This window comes from Emydura macquarii, unplaced genomic scaffold (genome assembly GCF_026122565.2).
Source record: "Emydura macquarii macquarii isolate MOO-44397 ecotype Brisbane River unplaced genomic scaffold, CSIRO-AGI_Emac_v2 contig_3603, whole genome shotgun sequence".
NCBI lineage: Eukaryota > Metazoa > Chordata > Testudines > Chelidae > Emydura > Emydura macquarii.
Window position 1 is genome coordinate 6,579,110 of NW_027133740.1, and position 23,975 is coordinate 6,603,084.

General features: G+C 41.5%; 1 protein-coding gene across 1 annotated transcript in view; it reads left to right on the plus strand.

The window, feature by feature from the left end:
* Positions 1–23,975, plus strand: part of SPATA16 (spermatogenesis associated 16) — a 175,842-nt gene that overhangs the window by 87,408 nt on the left and 64,459 nt on the right. Inside the window, exon 4 of the mRNA XM_067536563.1 lies at positions 8,891–8,980. Coding sequence (XP_067392664.1) covers positions 8,891–8,980 — 90 coding nt within the window. The remainder of the gene's footprint in view (positions 1–8,890; positions 8,981–23,975) is intronic.

Below are 23,975 nucleotides of genomic sequence, written 5' to 3' on the forward strand. Positions count from 1 at the left end.
ATGTAAATGAAGGAAAACTATTGTGAAAGAGACAGGTTGATTTTATCTAAGAAGAAAGGTATGTTTGTGCCTAATACACTGGAGAAATTGGTGAAGGGCAATTCATCAGTATAAAAATATGATGGCTGTCTGGTGCTAAACTAGTAATCTGCTACATTAAGGGCAGGTGATGTCTGGGAGAGTTCTGCATGCAAATCTACCGGGATTTATGGGTCTAGGTTTTTGTGCCCCCTGAACAACTCTGCCCTGTAAATGACACACCAAATTTCTTTTAAAATTGTGCAAAGAAAAATACTTAAAGTTTGCTTATTTGCCTACTTTTGGGAAAAATGATAATGGAGCTGTCAGTCTCATTCTAACCACCATCCCCAAGATGTACATCAAAATAAAATGGGACGCTAACAAATTTGTGTAATAAAAACATGCAAACCTTCTTTTGCCTGTTTTAAAACTACTCGGATTGCAAAACATTGCCCTGATTCTGTAGTAAGCTCCTTGCTGGGTAACACTGGTGCCTGTTGCAGAACCTGATGGTGGGGCCTCTTTAACTTACATGGGGCTCTGCCCATGTGGAGATAGGGGCCCATAGAGGGAGTACATGAAGTTGGATTAGGATTTCTAGGTTATTGATGGAATAAAAGATATGGTGTCAGATTGGGGTGTTTTCTGGTCTTTTTTTTTTTTTCTTGCATCTGATTTTAACAGGCATTCTCACTTGCTTTCCCTTTAGTTAATATAAAGGAGAAATGCAAATCAGTAATAGCTAAATTCTCAGTTTAATTCAATTAATAATGCAGATCGTGAAATAAATCTACACACTGTGCTTGTCACGCAGTGGAGCTGCAGGAGCAGATACATACAGTACTCCAATATGAAAATATTCTGAGATACTATTAACATAAATACAGAAAATGAAGCATAATCAATACCTGTGTTTTTCAGAAAGAATAAATAAATAACTTACTTTGAGTATGTACACTATAAATAGCCCTTAGCCATCAGTTATCCGGTGCATGTAGAATTTTGCTTCCTATTGAGTTTTTATATCACTGCGTTTTAATGGTTTGGTAGTAATCGTGAATCAAAACTAAAATATTCATTTCTGCATTTATTTGCATTTTCTAGACTATCTTTATTTAATATCATGTAAATCTCAGAGTTCCTGCATACACTTTGGAAGCCTTATTAGCTAAAAATCCTCATGCATATTTGTGTGCACATGTGTGCACTCTGACACAAAGACATAAAGCTGTTCTCTAAATGTCTGGTCCTGCACACTCCTCAGAACTAGAGTCTGGTCTCTACTACAGACCTATATCAGTATAACCACATCACTCAGGGGTGTGAAAAATCCACACCCCAAGTGACATAGTTATATTGGCCTAACCCGTCATGCAGACAATGCTATGTTGGCGGGAGAGCTTCTCTCGCCAAAGTATCTACCACGTCTTGGGGAGGTGGACTGACTATGCTGACGGCAGAGTTCACTCCTGTCAGCTTAGAGCATCTTCACTAAAGTGCTACATCAACAGTATTTTAAGGAGTTTTGTCAGTTGTGATGCTTTCTTCCAAGCATGTTAAATATAAATATATAATAAAAATATATTATGGTTGAAGGAAGCTTGCACAATGTCACAACTGCAAAACTCCAGTGTCTAGGTGAAGAGGATTTTGCTGGTTCAGAGAACAGCTTTCCCACTAAATGAGTGAAAGAGGTACATTGCTATTGCCATTGGCTTTTGAGCAGGTATAAGAGGCAAAGATGAGGTTCTCCTCACAACCGGAAATAAATCTGCTGATTATTACTCTCATGTCTTGAGGCTACCTTTTAGCACTGTTGGAAGCATGAGAGGGGAGGACATCCCCTGGATATTGACCATTTGGCAGGCTGACATAAAAGATGCACACTGAGTGACAAGAGGCTGTTAGAAACGCTCCTAATACATCATCAGCGCCAACAAATGCATTATGAATTGACCTGGCCAAACAGCCACTACCGTAACTTATTTGACCACAAGCTTTCATCATTAGGTAGCCATCAATCTAAACCCTAACATCCAGTCTAAAATGGTAAAAATGAATCATACAATATTTACATTCCCTGCAGTCCTCTTGGCCCAGGCACTATGGCATATACAAGGGTTTAATGATCCTAATAACCCCATATGGCTTGCTGAGAAATTAGATTTTTCCCTTTTGCTGCAGAAGGCAATTTTCAATTACACCAGATGGCAAAACAGTGAAGGTCTAAAGTCAGGAAACTGACTGGAACCTCAGAATAGTGTTGAGGCCTTATGTTGCTCAACCTGATCTCCACAGTTGATTTTTCTTTTATTCACTCATTTATTTATTTTTGGATCTAACCGAAAGCCTTCTTGAAACAGACACAAAGTTTCAGACTCCCAGTCTCCTCTATTGAGCCTGCCCTTCGGAGAGTATGACCAACAGAGAAATACAGGAAGCTGCAGTGCAGTGGCATGCAGGAGCTGTTACGATTTGGTTTTCTCCTTCCTGCAGCTTTAAAATTGAAGAGGGTGGAGATGTGCTGTGACTCAAGGTGGAAGATCTGGCAAACCGTGACAGGCATTCTGTTTTCTCAAGGAGATGTTAGATTTGTGTCTTGTTCTGCTGGGTTCCCCCTTCCCCCCCAATTAAAAATAACCTACACTGACCCCCTATGCTTCACAGTTGGTGTGTGGGGAAAACAGAGCAGTATCTTTGTCTTTTTTTAAAAAGACACTTCCTCCCCGCCCCTGCACACACATTTTGTCAGCGATGATGGTTTGTGGGAATTTTCATCAATCTGGAAGATTTGCAGGCATACAGGATGAGAAATTCCAGGGCAGATATGTTGGAGTTCAAGAAAAATGGAACTTTCCTCAAGTTCTGGAGAGGTGCAAGGGTTGGAAAACAGGAAGGAACTTTAGCTTCACGCACACATCTGAGATAACTACACGAAGACCGACAGGAAGTTGTTTTGTTCCCCCTTCCCTTCTGTTTTATGATTGTAATATATCCAGCAACACAATTGTTGTGGAGTCTTGTAAAAGTGCAGATTATTAATCCGGGACACTGACTGATCCCTTCAGAAGTAGGATAGTTTAGCAATAAAATGTAACTACCTAACCTGGACAAGGAGCAGGACTTCACACCCAATGAAATGACCGTAAGTCTTACAGAGATGGCTAATCCTTAGACAAGCAATGGGCATATGCTCCCCTCTGTTGAGCAATCGAGAATAAAAATCACAGAAATGCAGGGGGGGGAGGTGGGAAGTGAGGTATGTCAGCGAGGGCCATCTGGAATGGAAAGTTTACTATGCTCCTCTTACCAAAAAGCCATTGGCATCTCCTCAACATACGTCCTTCAAGAAAAGGAGTGTCTTGAGCAGGAGACAGTGAGGAGTCAGGGGAAAGCCACCCTTCGTGTCATGTTTCCCTCTCTGAATGATGTAAACGATGCCTGGCAAAGCCAGATTTACTACTTCCCTGATGAGACTTGCTGTGGATTTTCTGAGAACTGTGGGGTTTAACCCTGGTTTCCCTTTAAACCTTCAGACCCCACACTTTCTGCAAGTTTGCATTTTTGCAAATTCTGCATCTCCTTTCTGAAAATGGAATGCACAGAGGATTTTACCCACAGCAAACACACAGGCCTTTTCTACTAAGGCTGCTTCTTCTGTGCCTTTTTATGTGTTCAGTGGAGGATATGGCCCTTTGTAATACCACTTGCACAATTTATGGAGAGGCAGATGGATGATGCAATAGTTATGTAATAACTAATTGATAATAAATAGCATGGTGAGAGCTTAAGGTAATACAATTAGTGGGAATCAAAGGGAGGAAAAAATAACTATAGATGGGAAGAGAGGTATACAGATAAAACTGGAAAGGCGAAAGGAATTGAGACCAATGCTGATGGTTTATGGAAAGGCCTTAACATGTGCTTTACATCCCTCCAATCCCATCCTCTCACTCCCTCCCCAAACAAAAAACAAAACAAACTTCCTGGAGAAATCAAATGAGTAGCTTCTAATAACCTTTCGCAAATATAAGGGGTATAATGCAATATACATAATTGATAAGCAATTATTCAATACAAGGCTATTCACTTGAGATGTTCTGAGACATCATAAGCTTAGATGTGCTTTAAAAAACAAACTAGCATCCCACAATAGAATTCCCTTCTCTTACGCTGCATTTGGAATATTTCTTTATAACACAGCTGCTTTATGAAAAACATTTTCTGTTAACATTTGAACCATATTTTATTTCCAGGTCAGTATGCCAACTACATATTTATTATCTAATAAAGTTGAACACTCCCATTGACTTTGAGGGTGATATTATGCCCATAATGTGTATTATTTTGTAGGATTCATTCAAAAAGAAGCTCCTAAAACAGTCTTTTTTTTCCCCTTAGGAGAAACCCACTTTGTGATAAAAAATATTAAAGCAAAGTTCAACAGGTTTTATAAAGGCTGAGATACGTATCTTCATCCTAAAAATGACAGCAGTGCTAAAGATGTTAGTGAAATTTGGTAGTGCAGAAATTAGTACTTTTACGGTTGGGAAATCAATCAGCAGTGCATTTCGTGAACAAGACAGGGAAAGCAGAATCTGTCCACCCGCATTAGGAATAGCTCATGCCCGTGAACTGGATGCTTTGAAACAAGGCCTTTCTAAATATCCTTTTATTTAGCAGGGAAGGAGAATGTTCTCCTTGTTCTTCTCCTTCATAGCTAATGAATTGAGAGCTGGCGGGCAGATTTATCTGTTGGTTTGCAATTCAAAGTGGGTCTCTACTGAACCCTATGTGCAAGAAGAAAAATGTTTATCATGGAAGATGCATTCCCCTTTACTGTCAGAAAAAAGATACTATGTGTATGTGAAAGCCTTAGTGTAAAAACCCCCTCATTATGGTTAGCAACTTCATAATATATTTTGGTCTGTGTGCTAAATGTCCTCTGCTGCTGCAGACACTATATTCACAGCTAATTCTGTTAGGCTATACTAAAAGAATTCTGATTACACAAAACCAAGTTGTGTCTCAGACGGAGAGGGAGAAACAATTGTCTCACAAAAAAAGCCGTGATCCAAACCCGATTGAAATCAGTGGGAGTCCTTCCATTGACGTCAGCAGCTGTAGAATCAGATCTGTAGTGAAGATTAAATTAGAAAGGAATTCAAACTAATTTTCAGGTTTCCGTAGAAGACATCTTAAGTTGTCTCCTGGGAAGGCACTCTCCAGCATGCGCATAGCACCACTCACAGATGCAGCCAATGGGGAGGTAACAAGTTATGTATCCTCTAGCTTTTTATTGTCTTCTTGATATCCCACTCAGAGAGGCTGCAGGTCTCATGCATTTCTTTAAATGGTTCTCACCGCCCCACGATTTTTGTGTGTGTGTGTGTGTGTGTGGTGGCACATATACAACCACATTCTCGCCACCATGGAGCGATTGCCAATGAAAAGTAAGCACACACTCCTTCTACCCTCCAAAAGTTACCAGCAAAATTAACTCAGCCTCTGCCAAAGAAGGTATGTGCAAATAGATCATTACTAGGATTGTGTATTTTATTATGAACTCAAATATGGGCCCATATGGGGTCACAGAAGAGGGAGACCGATGTTTTCCAGAGATCAATTGTTATACAGCAACTTGCCTTTCTTGCTGCGTCTGGTGTTTTTGGAGTTGAGCAGTCAGGTCAAAAGAGAACTAAAGGTAGAAAACCATGGTCAAATATGTACACCTTTAATTCATGTGCCCTGATAATCTCTGGTGGGAGAAAGCTAATGTCTGGTTTTCTTTCTCCCCTTCCCCACACCCCCTTAGAACTTGAAGAAAGATAATAGGACAAACCCTGTATTTATTTTTAAGGGAAGATGTCAAGATGAAAAAATGAAAATGTCAAAAAACAGGTTGATATACTGTATTACTTAAAAACTGTTTTGTTGAGAAAAACTGACCAAATGATTTAGGAAAGGCTTTTACTGGACAGTCTTTGGATTACACTGTAGATGAAAAATAAATGAAAATCCATTTTATGTTTACTTTAGTCTAGTCACTTGAATGGGGGAGGGGAGATGTTGGGTGGGAAAGCCTGGAAAGAATAGAAGTTTTAATCATCAGACATAGTGTTTTTATTTGCAATGTTTCCAATTAAAACTTTTGCATGTGAATCAAGACATAGCTGTATTCAAATTCCTTTCTCCTTACAATATGCCCCCCAAAAGCACGTCAATAAAACTTCAATGGCAGCTTTGCATCTAGCAGTGAGTAATACTTCTCCACACAATCCACACACAGCTCTTCATGACCCTGTAGTACATCCACTAGGCTCATCTCCTTCACTGCTGGATCTTCCCCATCTCATTTGTCTTTCAGTGCCTGTCAGCGTACGGAGCCCTCCTAAATCTTTGGGTAGCTGGTCTAGTGTCATTTACGGCCCATGGCTGGAGTTGGATAATGGAGCAGGGACTTGTTCTCAGTGTTCACAGCCAGGAAGATTCCTACATAGCCAGATGGATCTCCAGTCTGCTCTCATTTCAGGGGTGGGCTTCCTGGAATGTGGCTTTTCTTCTCAACCTCTGTTTGTATCATCCCTTTTCCTTTGTAAGGCTTGAGAATGCTAACAGCTAACAAGTTGTACATTAAAACTCATGTAAATGGCTAGTGTAAGCATCCGATGACTCAGGTAACCAGATGTCCTTTTAGTGATTCTAATTCCAATGAGAACAGCACATTTGCTTTTAGAAATTCCTGTCTGCCACCTATCTGTAAGGATCCCCCCCCCCTTCTTCCTCCATCCCACCCCCCCCCCACCGAGTGTAACCCTAGCATCCTTGATGTAAGTAAAGTGATTAAAGTGTCTCTGCATGTATGTAACGACCATTATCACTGTTGTTCTCTCTGGATGGGACAATGTCTGTATTTGTAAGTGAATAGATAAAGAATTTAAAACGTACTAGGTAATCAATAAGAAAGGGTATATAATTGACCACTGTAACATCATGAAGTTGAAGCTGATTTATCAGACTTCCCGGTATCGTGAATAAACCTCTCCAGTATTGTCTATGCTGCCTGATTCTTGGAGAAAGAATCCTTCATGTTTTACACCTTTATATGACCCCCTTTCACTCCCACCTTTGTTTTTTCACCAGTAGTGGCTTCTCAGATCTAGAGACAGCATAATCCATGCCACGGGTCAGCTTTACCCACTTTTAGGTTCATCACATGGCATGAATGATAATTATTCTACACAAAGACTGCTAAACTGTAGCTGTATTGCTATGTCAAACAGCTGTTCTATGTAAGTCCCCAGAACTGGGCAAGCCTGGGAGTGTACACGTCTCTGAAGAAATAACAGCATTCAGTTGGACTATCAAATAATCAAAGGTAGTTTTAGGTCTCTGCTTATAGCAAGTGAGTGAGAAATTTACTGTAGGTATTAGAGAATGCTATAATATTTTTTCAGTATAGAGTTTATAGATAAAAAGGAGTTGATCTTCTTAAGATTAGGAAAGAATCAGGATGAAAAAGGAGAGCTAAAATTCAATTCTTTGAGATTCTGCTACAATTCTGTATTTATTATAAACCTATCAGAGTACATCCTGCTCTAAGACTTGTAGAAAATGTGCTGCTAACTACCAGGAAATTATTGATTTTTTTTTCTTTGCTGTTGCTTAGGTGTGGTAGAGCCGATAACTTGGAAAAAAAATCAATGCTGCTATTATCAACTGTTGACTACAGTTTATAACAGCAATAATCTCCTTTAAAATCTCTTGCTGCAGTACCAGTTATCATCCAGTTTGTTAAAATGTTAATGCCTTGGGCATACTGATCATGAAATGTCAATAATATCTGAAGTCCTTTGGGATTGCTTTCGGACTAAACTAGTTTTTGGTGTGCCTCAGAGTCTCTTTTGAACTTCCAAGTTCTCCAGCATTTGGCTGAAAATGTAATATCTGATGCAATATCTGAAAAATGCGTTATCTGTCTATCCTTGGTAACAGTGATCAACCCTACAAAAAAATGGTCACTTATTACAGATAGATTATAATTAATATTTCAGATTACTGAGAGGGGTTGGGTGCTGTATTCTAGCTAAATCCTCATACCTCTCTCATGACTGTAGTATCTGAGCCCCTTCTAGTAATGAAATTGTCGTATCAGAAAAGCAGAAGTCGAATCCAAATGAATCCTAAATCCATGTCCCAAAAGACACACTGCCTGTCTATTCCAACAGTATAGTGTATGTTAATTTTCTTTACACCTCTTATTGATATTGGCCCCACTTCTGCAATTGGATCCATGTGTGAGGACACGTACATTCAGTGAAGTCAATAGGGCTGGGAAAGGTACAAGGATTCACCCACAAAAATCCAGCGACCTGAAAGGGCCCACCTTTTGTTACAATTATGGAAGCACTTGAACTGGCTTTTAGGTTTTTTTTTTAATTAGTTACTTGTGAATAATTCCTTTAAAGTAATAATGTAAGATTATCGTCAAACCCAGAAATATAGATGACAGATAACAAAGGAAGTTCTACAATAATATGTGGTATCTTTGCTGATGTTATATGCTAGCTAAATGCAGTATAACATACGCTCACCGGGACTTTAATAGCTGTTTCTATAATAATAGGCAAAGCTATCAATGAAATTGCATTTATGATACAACTTTAATAGACATTTTAATAATGCCTGTTCATCCATCTTAGCTGTCAAGAGAGAGAAAGTGATAATTCATTATTGGGTTTTGGGAGATAGATATTGAATTGTGTTTAGAAAGTGTGTACAGCCTGTGCCTTATTCAGAGTTAGATATTAATGATCTTTTAATGTAACAATTTGAGGTTTAACTTAAGCATCTCTTTTATCTTTCAAAGGAGCATTATTCTGAACCCAGCCTATTTCCGGAACCATCTTCGTCAAGCTGCTGTATTTAGATGGTTGGAACGATATTCTGAAGCTGCAAGGTATGTGTGGCATTTGTGGATTTTCTACATCTAATCTTTTCCCTACAGCTCCTTCGTTCCAGCTCTCAGTACTGCAGACAATTGGGGAAACGATTTCCTACAGTTCATTCAGTACTAGGGACATCATCATGTGTCCAAGTTTCATTCAAGTGGTCCAAAACTTTGTCAGAACCCCTTTTAAGAATCAATTTCTTGTAATTTCCTGTAGTTCGTGTAATACTTAGTAATTACTCCTTCTTTCTATATTAAAGTGCTCCTAGAAGCCCTGATCCTGCGCCACTAAAGTCCATGGCAACTTTGCCATTGATTGCAGTGTGCATAGAATCAAGCCTATAGTAGAAATCTGATCATGCTGCCCTTATTCACATGAGTAGTCTCACTGAAATCGGTGGGACTACTCACGTGAATAAGAACTGCTTACAGGGATAATGTCTTGCAAGATCGGGCTTTACCTGTGTGTTTATAGTGGAAAACTATGTAGGTATTGTGCAGCACTGGTGCTACCAAATGGTGGAAGCTGTAGTGTCGACAGGGAGCAAATGTTGTTACCACTTGACAGGTTTAGATGAAAGAAGTTACCTTCGAGGAGGTGAGTGAGGTTGCCTGGTTAATGCAAGTGGTAACTATATATCTATGTTACTGTTTATACTCGGCATTGATATAGAACCTTTCATCTCTGGTGCTGTGATTAACACCCTACTCCTATAAAAGTTGCCATGGGATCTTGGACCACAAGTAATCTGTAGTTGGTTTTATATCTCATTCTAAAGAAAGTACCTCCAACAACACAATGCTACCTAGCATCTTGCTGGGGGTATTGGGTCAGTATTGATTCAGGGAGAAGATTGCCACCTATTGAATCACCAACAGTTAAGGTTCAGTGATCTTTCACAGTTTTAAAAGTTGCAGCAGGAGACAACATTATTCCATGACTGGTAAGGAAGCCTGATTAAAGCATGTATTTCCAGATCCGTTAATTCCCCGTTATCTCACTAACAGGCAAAATGAAATAAAAGGGTTTTACTTGAAACCAAGTAGAAAAATATTTTTTTCACTTCCAGGAATTGATCTTTCCTAGAAAGTAATGCATAGAAAATGAAAGTATCTGAGAGCACAGTGTAATCCAAGAAGAAAATGAGGTGCTCATGTAACAAAAAAAAAAAGATGGTTCGTGTTGCTGCAGACAAGTAATCATTCAAGAGGAGTACTGCATCAGCAAGCAGAAAGGAACTTTGTCAGCTTTTTTTCATGTCCGGAAGCTTTCATGGAACTAGTTGATTTTAAATGAGATTATTATGTATTTTGCAAAGGAGGAGAACGTTCTGACAGATGGTGACCAAGTGGATCCAAAGAAGTGACAGTAGTATTGTGAGTTTAGCTTAGTTTAACATAGTGTTGCAATAATTGTGTGGAGCTTTTGTTCCAGCCTTGTGTTAAACTAAGCTAAGCAGCAGCATCTTTTTGGAATCAGTGTTATCAGTCTGACCCTGTTAACATAGTAGAATGCAATCCGTCTGTTACAGATAGACTGCAGTATGCAGGTGTTTAGCTGCAGTTTCTAAAAGTCTAAATATGTTTTTGTTAGCTTGAGCTGTCATATATCTCTGCCAGCTCTGTGCATGTGAATGAGGTTAGTGTGTTTCCTTGTGTGATTTTTTTTCCTCTTAGTTATTATTATACATACCCAGAACAGGCTGTGAACAGTTGTTTTTGGTGCAAGTAACATATATGTATACAGAAAATGGGCAGGGATAACTCAGCCCACCTGGCAGACTCAGAGTGTCCAAGATAGAGAAGTATTGATCTCTTTGAGGATATAGCAGGCCAAATTCCCTGAAGCAAATTCTGTTCTCTGTTCCAAATTCAGATATGAGGCATCAGCTGATGTATGTTAGACCCCACTGCATTCAGTTAGACTCCTTCGTACTTACTTACACCTATTCTTTCCCTGTGTAAAAAGACTAAGCCAGTATAAGTTACACACTGAGTAGCCAGAAGGTGCAAGTTAAAGTAGGGTGAGGGGTATTGTAATTTACACTGCCTTCTGGCTCCTCAGTGTAACTGGTAGAATGAATGTGAGAGTCTGTCTAAGCTGCCAAGTGAAATCAACTTACTTAATGTCGACTTTCACCCGTTGATTTTTAGAAGTCGCACAGCATGTACACACCACACTGCTTGCACAGGTCTCGTGCGTCCACACTCACCACGCTTGTGTCGACTTTCAAAGCAGTGCACTGTGGGTTGCTATCCCACAGTGCAACTAGCTGCGGTGGCTGTTGGGACGAGTGTCATCGTCCCATGATGCAAAACTGCTTCCCCTTTCCTCCTTCCCCCAAACAAACAGGAAAACTGTTTTTGCGCCGTTTTTTTACTCCGCATGCTCGCCATTGCTGCAGAGACATGGAGCCAGCTCAACTCTGCACTGTTATTGTGAGCGTCACAAATACATCACGGCTTATCATCGAGTATTTTCGAAGTACAGCAAGAAGCCAAAGCACAGGCAACTGCGATGCCACCAAGGCTGCCCTGCTACAAGCCATCGAGCAGAACAATTCCCAATTGCTGCAGGCCGTAACGCATCATCTGCAGTCTGTGGAGCACCGGTTCTGGTCCTGGGAAACAAGCACAGACTGGTGGGACCGCATCGTTATGCAGCTGCGGGATGATGACCAGTGGCTGCAAAACTTCCGTATGCAAAAGGCAACTTTCCTCAAACTGTGCTCGGAGCTGGCCCCATCCCTGAAGCACGTGAACACTCGCTTGAGACAAGCTGTGACAGTGGAGAAGAGAGTCGCCATCGCTCTGTGGAAGCTGGCAACCCCCGACTGTTACCGCTCGGATGGGAATCAATTCAGAGTCGGTAAATCTACAGTGGGCACCGCCGTGATTCAAGTGTGCAGGGCCATCAATAGACTTCTGCTACAAAGGATAGTGACTTTGGGAAATGTGCAGGACATAGTGGATGGGTTTGCCATGGTGGGGTTCCCAAAGTGCCGGGGGGTGGTGGTGGCGGCTGTTGATGGGACGCACATCCCCATCTTAGCGCCTGCACACCTAGCGACTGAGTACATAAACCGCAAGGCGTACTTTTCCATGGTCTTGCAGGGCCTGGTGGATCATGGAGTCATTTCACCGACATCTATGTGGGGTGGTCTGGGAAGGTGCATGACGTGCGCATATTTCGTAATTCAGGGCTGTTCTCTAATATGCAGGAGGGCACTTTTTTCCCCAACCAAAAAATTCACATTGGGGGTGTGGAAATGTCCATAGTGATCCTGGGGGATCCTGCTTACCTCTTGCTCCCTTGGCTAATGAAGCCATACACCGGGCACCTTGACAGTGACAAGGAGTGTTTTAATAACAGGTTAAGCACTTGCAGAATGGTTGTAGAATGTGCCTTTGGGCATTTAAAGGGCAGATGGAGGAGTCTGCTCACTAGGCTGGACATGAGTGAAAAGAACTTCCCTTCGGTGATATCTGTGTGCTGTGTTCTTCATAATGTGTGTGAACAAAGGGTGAGAGGTTCCCCCAGGGTTGAGCTGTGGAGGCAGAAAGACTGGCTGCCTATTATGAGCAGCCAGATGCCAGCAGTACGCTGAGAGCTAACCGCGGAGCGCTTTGCATTAGGGAAGCTTTGAAAACCAGATTCTGCAATGAGATGCAGGACTGATTTCTGTTCCTGTATGTTGTTTGCCTTTGCTAAACATCCCCCCAAAATTGATATCTGTACCCTCCAAATCCCTTCAGGACAACATAGGAATTAATAAAGAAACATGTTGAAATGATGCAAACTTTTATTTATGAACATTCAAGTCATGGGTGAAGGGGGGAAGTGTTCATTCACAGCCTCAAGGGGTAGTGTGGTAGCTTGCTGGACAGCTGTCAGTGGGGCCACCGTAGCTTTCTGCTCGCCTCCACCAGGGTGGAGGGGAGCAGGTACTGCAACCTGGCCATTCTCCTCTGAGACCTCTTGGGAGGGGGAGGGCAGCAAAGCCCTCGGTTGAGGAGCATTATGGAGGGGATGCAGCAGGACTCTGTCCTGCCTCCGCTCCTACCGAAGCTCCACAAGCCGCCGGAGCATGTCTGCCTGGTCCCGCATGATTCGCAGCATCTCCTGCATGGTACTGCGATCATGCTCCTGCATTTCTCTGCGACTCTCCCTGTCCATGTCCATATTCTGGGACAAGGTCAGCCGCCACGCTCTGAGGTTGGTTTCTGCAGCCATTGAGGAGTTCATGAGCTCGCCAAACATGTCTCTTTTTTTTTTCCTCTTTCTAATCTGCGATAGTCTTTCTGCAGCATTTCTTGAGGGTGGGGCCAAGGCCGAGGTGTCTACAGAATGAAAAAAAATTCACAAGGTAGCCATAGTTAGCAGAGTGAAGAAAATGATACAACTGCTCCAGTGTAGACAATGCTCCCCACACAGTGCACAGGGCAAACACAGACCCTCATTCCATTCCTAACATCCCAGAAGGGTCGGATCGCTGTGACCTTACAGAGATGAGAAGCAAGGGGATCTGCGAACAGCGTGGCGGGGTGTGTGTGTGTGGGGGGGTTATATAGTCTCTGCTTAAACCAAATAAAAGTAATCAAAGTTTTTTGGTAGGGCACTGCAGTGGGGAATACAAAGGTACAGGGCATCTGCTGTATAGCTCGGGTATTTTAAACATGATCCATGAGATATCAACTGATGATTATCGGAGCATACCTCATCACATAAATAATCTGTTCCGTGGGTAACCCCCAGTAAAGTCCGATAAACGCCTGAAATCCCCTTCCTCTCCCCCCGCCCCCATGTAAAAGGACAGAACTTCTAAGAAGAAAAATAACTCACCAGGTGTACCTTCCCCGTGATCATCAGTGTTGTCCTGTGTGCTGCTGGACTGCTCTGGGGTCAGGAATATGTCCTGAATTTCAGGAAGAATGGACACCCTGCTCTCCTGCACCCTGCTCTCCTCAGCCTCCTCCTCCTCCTCGTCCACGGAGTCCTCATCATTGTCCATGGACTGTGACCTAGCGGAGGTATCAATGCTGTGGGGTGGCACTGAGGTGAGATCACCACCAAGAATTGCATGCACCTCATCGTAGAAGCGGCATGTTTTGGGTGAGGAGCCAGAATGGCTGTTAGCTTCCCTGGCTTTCTGATATGACTGACTCAGCTCCTTGATCTTCACGTGGCACTGCTGCACGTCCCTCTTGTGTCCCTTCTCCAGCATGCCCTGAGATATCTTCCCATAAATGTCCAGATTCCTTTTGCTGGCTCTGAGCTGAGCCAGAACGGACTCCTCGCCCCACAGACCGATGAGATCTAAGACCTCTGGTCGACTCCATGCTGGAGCGTGTTTGGGCTTTGCAGTAGCCATGAGGGGTACAGCGACAAAGCTCTCTCCACGCTGGCAGCACAGGAAATGAAAATTCAAATGTTCCCGGGGCATGAGGGGAGGGGACATTTCTGGGTAGCGTGACCACAGTACAGCACAGCGCGAATGTCCAGAGCGGTCACAAGGGGGCATTGTGGGATACCTCCCAGAGGCCAATAAAGTCGATTTAAGTGATGTTGTGTCTACACTGACACTAAATCAAACCAATAAATTCGAATTAGGCGCTACGCCACTTGCAGAGGTGGTCTTATTAGGTCGACTTTTGCCACGACTTAAGTCGACTTAACTGTAGTGCCAGTGTAGATGCAGGTGTTCGGAGATCGACGTAAATGACTTTACGTCGACCTCCATCACCAGTGTAGACCAGGCCTAAGTATGTATGAGGCAACCTGAATGCCAGGGAGTCTAAATCAGTGTGAGCAGTTTAGTGCATATCACTACCTGTATCTTCTCTGAATTTGGCTCCATGTGTACAAATGACTCCTGTATGTGACTCTAATAGGATTGCCAGTGTTGGTTGGACGTATTCCTGGAGGTATCATCACATGACATAATTTTTACTTAAAGATTGATCTTTAATTCCTGGAGACTCCAGGACAATCCTGGAGGGTTGGCAAGTCTACATGACTCTAATAGGCTGCACTTCATGCTGTCTACTGTGTTGTGCAGTAATCCCAAAGGCACTGCCTGAGGGATCAGAGCTTCTGAAAATGAGCAGTTCAAGAAGGTGGTGGCCACTGACTCTAAGACATCAGCTAGTAAAAATATTTCTTCTCCATAGACATCTCTGAAATCTGGAGAAATGGATTAGAGGGTGAAGAGGAACTTGGAGTCTGGATTGAAAGATGATCCAGGGAAACTGATGAGGGCAGTGCAAGGGCAGTTGTCACTAGACTTTCCCTTTGAGGGAAGGGGTAAGGCAGGAGTCAGAGAGAATGCATTTCCTGCAGACATAAATGGGCAAAACCAGGGCAGAAGTATGCAAGCTATCATTCCTCCTTACCTTGCTAATATAGGTTACAACTGATCTAATCTAACTGCTTCAGTTGGAGCAGCCTTGAGACTGAGTAATACAAAGTGAAAATTTGCAATGCATAGGAACAGTCAGGCTCTATATTGTTTTGAAACCTGAAGTTTAACGTCCAGACGCTTATTTTTGCTTCATACAATAAAAACATTTCGCTGTCATCTTTTTGCTGATCTGAATGCTGTACTGCCTGGTTTAACTGCTTCATGATCTGTGAGGCACTTGATAGTGCTTTTTATAACCAGTTAGAACACGAGTGACTTGGAACTAGCTGTATAAAGACAGAGGAAAGTGGATCAAAGCACATTCTCCCAATGCCAGAACAACTCATATTCACCTGTGACTCCATACAGGATAGTGCTAAGCAGTCTTGAAGGAGGAAGAGGGTTTAGGATCTCAATAGTCCTAGTAAGGATGACTTAGCTGTTTACTGCTTCTTTTAAAAATGGCATTAGATAGTCCCATCAGCTCTATAGCAAAATAGACTTGGTAGTTTTGAACCTCAGCACTTTGTCTATTACAGGATCTCTCTCTCTTTTCATGAATCTCGTTCCAGGTCCCATTTTATATAAACCCTCCAAATTTCTACAGTGGGGAAGGGGTGGATAAATTATTCTAGTTTATCACGTAAAAGGCAAGTGCTTGAACATTTTAGTGTTTCTAAGGAGTTTAGTTACTCTGTTCTTAGGAACGGTATAACTTTAAATTCACTGTGTGGTGCTATCACTAAATATTGATCCTGTATTCTTCCCCCAAAGCCATTAATTTACTTCTTTCTACACTTACCTATTTCATGGGCTACTTCCTGTTAAAAAAATTAAATCCTACAAGGTGTTTTTGCTTTTCAAGAAATGGAGGAAGGTCTATTTATCTCTCTACTGATTTTATTTCAGTTTACAAAAAACAAAGCAAAAACCATTTCTATAAAAATCTGTTGTCATGGAAACCAACTTTGTTCTGGTTACACTAATGAAAGTCCCGTTGGGGCCACGTGGTTTGCACAAGGTTAACAGATCTTGTAGCGAAGTTTATTTTTATACTAGAATCTCAGGCCTTATGAATTTCTTGGGGTCAAGATGTAGAGAATGAACTTAAGATAATATCCTGTGCAACATTTCTTCAATATGCCAGAAAGTCATTTCAGCAGAGGAAGATGTAGCCAGTGAAAGAGTCATGATATCAGATACCCAGATACATCCAGTGAAGCAAGATACCTTCTGTTGGGCTGGCACAACAGTGAAATCTTTTGGGGTGTCATTTACTGCTACCACTTTCAGGAATGAAGTGCTCAGAGACAAGGGAACTATTTTGCATCTGTTATTCATGGGGGCATAAACATCAGGACCAACTCTACTGTAAGCATCATGCATGCGTGATGGCTGCCTTGTTGGCTGACACACCAGGGACTGAATCAGGGACTTGAAGAGCTAAAAGCACAAACTGTTACAGCTTGAGCGAAAAAGCCAAAGCTGTGTAGCTAAGAGCTGCTTCAATTCCTGTCCTCTGCAGATTGCAACAGAGAAGGGACCTGCAACACACACTCACCAGTGGGTTACACAAAGATGGTGCACAATGCACGCAAGTATCATTTATTGAAGGTTTAATTTATGGGCTAGGCAAAGAACACACTTAGTGAAAGACGCTCTTGAATATTCTATGCATACATTATCTTTGCATTTCTGCCAGTGGAGGTGCTTGCCATGTTTTGGACCAGCCAGATACCTTTTCATGAAATCACATACCCTGCTGCCTTAATGAATGCCTTCATGAAGCTCATACCTAATAGCATGCTCTTGTGAACTGGTAGGATCTTCCCTGCATGTCCATATTGCATGCTGACTTTGCCCTCTTTCCTACACCCTTGCATAGATAAAGGAAGAGTCTGACCCACCTTATCCTACTCATTTCCCCTCCACCTTGTTTTTCACTCTAATGCAGCCTGATAAAAGCATTTCTTGTTAGTTACAGTCACTTTCTTCCCAGAGCCAGGGGGCAGGGAGACCTCTGCTGGTGAGAATGACAAACCGTGATGTTTTTCAATGCTGAGGGAAGAAAATGAATCGGGGGTTTTTCTGCAAGCAAAGAACTGAGAGCTTCTCCTGTGTGTGTGCTATTTCCCCAGAGAAATATTACAAAAGGAGCACTTCATAAATTGCATCTGAGAAAGAGGCTTTGACATTTATCAGGATCAGTCAAAGCCCAGAAGAAAGTCCATGCAGCTTATTATTTAATTTGACAGCAATATATGTTGTCAGTCTGTATCCAAAAAAACCTGGCTATTATTTCTATGCTCCACTCATTATTCTTCTATCACTCTAGAATGTTTGAGTGTCAAACAATACTTTATTGAGCAGAAGCAGTGTCAAGGACAGAAAATGGCATTAGTTACTAATATTTTTCACTAAAGGTAAGCAGAATTATTGATAGTACAGGTTTTGTCTTTATAGAGGGGACAATGGGTGTATCAGAGAAGAGAATACAACCAAAGTGAGAAAGTATCAACTATGGCTTGGAGTAAGTATAGTTGCTGTTATTCTAAAAGTTACAAGAGGTACCTGTTTTTAAGCCATTCATCCCACTTACTCCATCTTTTCTCAAACGGTTCAGCCATGCCATTAACTTAAAACAGGCAGCATGGCTTTCCAGCACTTCTGAGATTTGCATGACATGCATCTATGCAAACTACTGCTTGTTTGATATTGTGTCACAGAACATCTGAGATCTTGCTGTGCTTAATGACCTGTTTTCCTAAGTGCCTCATGTCATGTCTTTCCTTTAAATTTTGTCCTTTCCAAGTCAATCCTCTCAGCTCTTTACTCAACATTTGCAAGATCTTTGTTTCCTTACATAGCAGTTGCCATTTCATAGGTAACATTTTTGTAACAAGTTATATTCATCTCAGTACAACGTAGGAAAATATTACTGTTTATTACCAACAGACAGGTTCTTTTTAAAAGGCAACCACTGTACAATAAGAAATACGGACCTGCTGGTTAGTACTCTTTACTGCCCTGCTGGAGACTTATTTTTGTTTCCTAGTAATGGTCGCTCACTGCCTAAGTCATTTGGGACTTGGAGTACAACAGAATAGTATTCTCAGCCCTTGGCTGCTTTGTGTTACTTCTCCATATGATAAAGGGTCACTGCTGGCAAGTTCCATGGGAGTTCTATCCACGCCTCTGCATCCAGTAAGATGTTAGCTACGTCACAAGCCACAGGGCTCATTTTGCTGCATTTGGTAGCTATTTCCATATCCATATATACAATCATCAAACCCTGATTGTGCTAATTTCACATCTTTCTCCTGTATTCAAAATTCTTATAGAAACCGAATTTTATTTATCTGAAACTCTGATTATCTGGTGGTTTCAGATATCTCCAGAGACCTTAAAATAATCAGTGTTTCCCTTCATTCAGGACCTGTGGGAGATATTTAAAACGGAACTATTATTTCTTTGTTCACTTTCTGAGTTGGCTAATTAGGTAAAAAAACGAACTGCCTCTAACCCTATTCCAATTATATATATCTTCTTTCTGTTTTTTAATCTCCAAAAAATGTAAGCTGTACCATACCAAAAGAGAACAGTGGTTCATCTAGTCTGATACCTTGTCTCTGCGGGGACAGTATCAGGATATAGGAAAGGAAGGTTGTAAAATCAGAGTAACATTAGCACCAAAAAGACATGGGATTGTGTATTAGAGACAACCTTGTAGATATATTAAAACTGCAAAAGAAGTATAAATATATTTACCATTTCAAGACTGAGACAGTATAATGGGGCCCTGATTTGGACCTTTGCACAGTATTATAGAATAATAAAAACCATAGAATATAGGACTAGAAGGGACCTTGATAGGTCATCTTGTCCAGTCACCTGCACTGAGGCAAGGCTAAGTATTATTTAGACCATCCCTGACACGTGTTTGTCTAACCTGGTCATAAAAAGCTCTAACAACAGAGATTCCACAACTTCCCTATTGTTCCAGTGCTTACCTAGCCTTACAGTTAGAAGTTTTTCCTAACGTCTAGCCTAAATCTCCCTTGCTGAAATTTAAATCCATTACTTCTTGTCCTATCCTCAGCTGTTAAGGAGAACAGTTTATCACCCACCTCTTTGTAATACCTTTTTACATACTTGAAGACTATTATCATATCTCCCCTCAGTTTTCTCCAGACTAAACATACATATTTTTTTCAATCTTTCTTTGTAGGTCATGTTTTCTAGACCTTTAATCATTTTTGTTGCTCTCCTCTGTATTTTCACCAATTGGCCCACATCTTTCCTGAAATGTGGTGCCCAGAACTGGATATAACAATAGTCCAGTTGATGACTTATCAATGCTGAGTAGCGTGGAAGAATTACTTCTTGTGTCTCTCTTACAACACTGTTGTAATACAGCCCAGAATGACATTAGCTTTTTTTGCAACGGTATTGCCTTTTTGACTCATATTTAATTTGTGATCCACTGTAACTCCCAGACTCTTTTCTACAGTACTTCTTCCTAGACAGTCATTTCCCATTTTGTATTTGTGCAATTAATTATTCTTTCCGAAGTGTAGTACTTTGCATTTGTCTTTATTGAATTTCATCTTATTTATTTCAGATAGTTTCTCAAGATCATTTTGAATTTTAATCCAATCCTCCAAAGTACTTGCAACCCCTCCCTGCTTGGTATTGTCCGCAGGCATTGTAAGTGTACTCTTTATACCATTATCCAAATCACTTATGAAGATATTAAATAGAACCAGGCACAGGACAGATACTTGCAGAGCCCCACTCGATATGTCCTTCCAGTTTGATTGTGAACCATTGATAACTACTCTCTGAGTATGCTTTTCCAACCAGTTGTGCACCCACCATATAGTAGGTTCTGTTACTAGTTTGTTTATGAGAAGGTCATTCCAGACAGTATCAAAAGCCTTAATAATGTCAAGTTATATCAAATCTGACTGCTTTCCCCTATTCTCAAAGTTTGTTACCCTGTCAAAGAAAGATATTAGGTTGGTTTGACATGATTTGTTCTTGACAAATCCATGTAGACTGTTACATATTATCTTATGTATTTCATCAGGCCCACCGACTTGAAGACATCTAAATTGTCTGAATAATTCTTAATTTGTTTTTTTCCTATTTTAGCCTCAGATTCTAAGTCATTTATACTGATGTTCACTATATCAGTCATCCAATCACTGCTAACTTTTTTGGTGAAAACTGAAATAAAAAAGGCATTTTACACTTTGGCTATTGTTATGTTTTCTATTATTTTCTTTCCCTCCTCATTGAGTAGTGGACTTACCCTGTCCTTGGTTTTCCTCTTACTTCTCATGGACTTGTAAAATGTTTTCTTGTTACCTAATGTCCCTAACTAGTTTAATCTTGTTTTTTTCTTGGTCTTTCTAATTTTGTCCCTATGTGCTTATGTTATTTTTATACATATATATTAATCTTTCAATTTGACCTAGTTTCCATATTTTGTATGACTCTTTTTTGAGTTTCCGGTTGTCGAGGATCTCCTGGTTAAGACATGGTTGTCTCTTATGATACTTCCTATATTCCCCATGCATTGGGATAGTTTGCTCTTGTGCCCTTAATAATGTCTCTTAAAAATCTGCAAACTTTCCTGAACTTTTTTTCCCTTAGACTTGCTTCCTATGGGATTTTACATACCAATCCTCTGGGTTTGCTGAAGTCTGCCTTCTTGAAGTCCATTCTCTTTATTCTACTGTTTTTCCCCCTACCATTCATTAGAATCATGAACTCTATTATTTCATGATAATTTTCACCCAAGCTGCCTTCCATCTTCAAATTCTCAGCCAACTCCTCCCTGTTTGTCAGAATCAAATCAAATCAAGCACAGCCTCTCCCCAAGTTGCTTTTCTCCACCTTCTGTAATAAAATGTCTCCAATGCATTCCAAGAACTTATTGGATAACGTGTGCCCTGCTGTATTATTTTCCCAATGTATGTCGGGGTAGCTGAAGTGCCTCATCACTACCAAGTCCTATGTTTTGGATGGTTTGGTTAGTTGTTTAAAAAAATCCTGATCCACCTCTTCTTCCTGGTTAGATGGTCTATAGTAGACACCTACCATGACATCACCCTTGTTTTTTATCCCTTATATCTGTACCCAGACACTTCCAATAAGTCTGCCTCTCACTTCCATCTCAACCTCAGTGTGTGTATACGTCATTAATATAAAAGGAAACACCTCCTCCCTTTTTTCCCTGCTTGTCCTTAGCAAGCTGTACCTTCTATGCCAATAATCCAGTCATGTGAATTATCCCACCAAGTTTTGTTGATGCCAATTATGTGATAATTGTGATTATTCACTAGTACTTCTAGTTCTTCTGGTTAATTCCTCATACTTCTTGCATTAGTATACAGACATCTAAGATGTTTATTAGATTTCCCCTCTAAATTCCCTCTTGTCTCTCCTTTGTCCCTGATGTGATTGCCCATATTCCTCCCAAATTATGACCCATCATCTCACTCTCAAGGTTTTGGACTTATCTGTGGGCTTTTATCTCCTACCCTTGAAGAACTTCGTTTAAAGCCTGCCTCACTAGGTTAGCCAGTCTGCGTCTGAAGATACTGTCCCTCTTCTTTGATAGATGGATCCTATCTCTGATCAGCAGTCCTTCTCAGAACAGCGTCCCATGCTCATGGAAGCCGAAGCCCTCCTGGTGATATCATCCACACAGCCATGCATGCACCTCCATGATGTGTCTGTCTCTTCTTGGACCTGCCTTTGACCAGAAGAATCACGAGAACATGACTTGTGCCCCAGCTCCTTCACCCTCACCCCTAGAGCACTGTAGTCACTTCTGAGCTGCTTTCAATATCATTAGTCCCCACATGGCTGAGCTACCACATGGGTTAGTAATCAGAGGGTCAGATGATCCTGGGTAATCCTTCCATAATGTCTCATATATGGGCCCCTGGCAGGCAGCACAACCTGAGATGCCAGGTCAGGCCAGCAGATGAATGCCTCCGTTCTCTTTAGAAGGGAGTCACCAACCACCACCACCCTTCATTTTCTCTAGGGAGTAGTGGCCGCGATCCTTTCAGCCTTAGGGGTACATGGCTTCTCCTCCTCCCCCTTTGGGAGAAATTCCTCATACTATTGCAATAGTACTAGTAATAATAGATTCTCAGGACCACTGGAGATCACTGAGCACACCTCAGATGAGGAGTAAAACTTACTTTCTGCCACTTATCTGCCTTCTCTAGATCCTGGCAGCAGTTCAGGCCAGTTCAGCACCTGGCAAAATTTAGAACAGTCTAAAGGCTGCTCTAACTTGCACAGAGTTTTGAGGGGGCCCCTATGGGCTATTATACCAGTAAGGCCACCCTCCCTATTGCTCCTGACATTTTCCTACGTTAGAGGACCATAGAGGGTGGGATAGAGATGCCTACATCTCAAGAGGAGAATCCCCCTACACGAGGGAAATCCTCATCTGATCTTTAAGGCAGCAGGAGGACGTTAGCAGGTCTGAGGATCTGGCCCTGAGTCTTACTATTGCCAGAATTTACAAAAGGAAATGTACAGAATGATTTGCAAGTAACAATGGTAGGTTTTTGTCCTCTTTAGAAATTTAACACTCTGGTGCATTCCATAACATTGTGTATGTTTATCATAATTACTCCTGCCAGTTTTCATCGTGTATCCCTAATGCTGTTGTGCAGGGTCTGGTCAGATGCTTTCCATTAGGGTCAGCAGTACTCAAGTATCTAAAACTTGCTTTGATTCTTTTCATGCATATCCTTTAAGATTCTGCTGCTAAGCTGCAGAAGACAGAGTTCAGGATCAGTCCTGGTGTTCTTCCATTTTATAGAAATATCTTATTGTTTTACACCACCAAGTGGCCAGATTGAGCAAATGTAGCAAGAATTTTTTAATCTCGCTTTACTAGCTTAACACAAACTGGCTACAGCTTTGTTGTGGTAGCCCTTAAAGGGCGAAGGTATTTATCTAACTAGTGGCTCTTCCAAAACACCTCTCATTTTGGAAAAGCTGCTTACGTGCTACGCAGATTCTTGAACTGCCTCTGCAACGCCCTTCTCCGCCCCGCTTTTGGATGCATGTGCCATTAGCACCTTAGCCATCTTGAAAGCAGTGACCACTGGGGCTGTGTGCTTGCCCCCTAATGGCAGTTCTGAGGGTGCAAGTACATGAGAAGCCGCAACCTCAACAGTTCTCATTTCCTTTACTGTCCCTGTGGAGGGTGGGGGTTCAGAACCAACAGCTCCTCTCCCTGGTCACTGTCAGGCTTTGCCTGGGTTGTCAGGGGTTTGTGCGGTTGATTGTAGGTTTTGGCAAGCGGCTGTTATTAGTTTGTTCAAAGCTTGACACCAGTTCAGACTTCAGACTACATCAACTCAGATGGTGGCAAGGACAGGAAAAAGCTGTGTTCCACCAATCCATGCCACACCGCCTCCTAACTGCTCCTTTCCTCATGGAGAAGGAGCTGGAAGGAAGAAGTTGCTATTCATTTCTGATTGGGGGCAACAAAAGAAGTTCCCTAAGGAGAGTGAGGAAAAAGATTAATTTCGAATACTAAAAGGGAAGGAAGCGTAGTCTCTGTG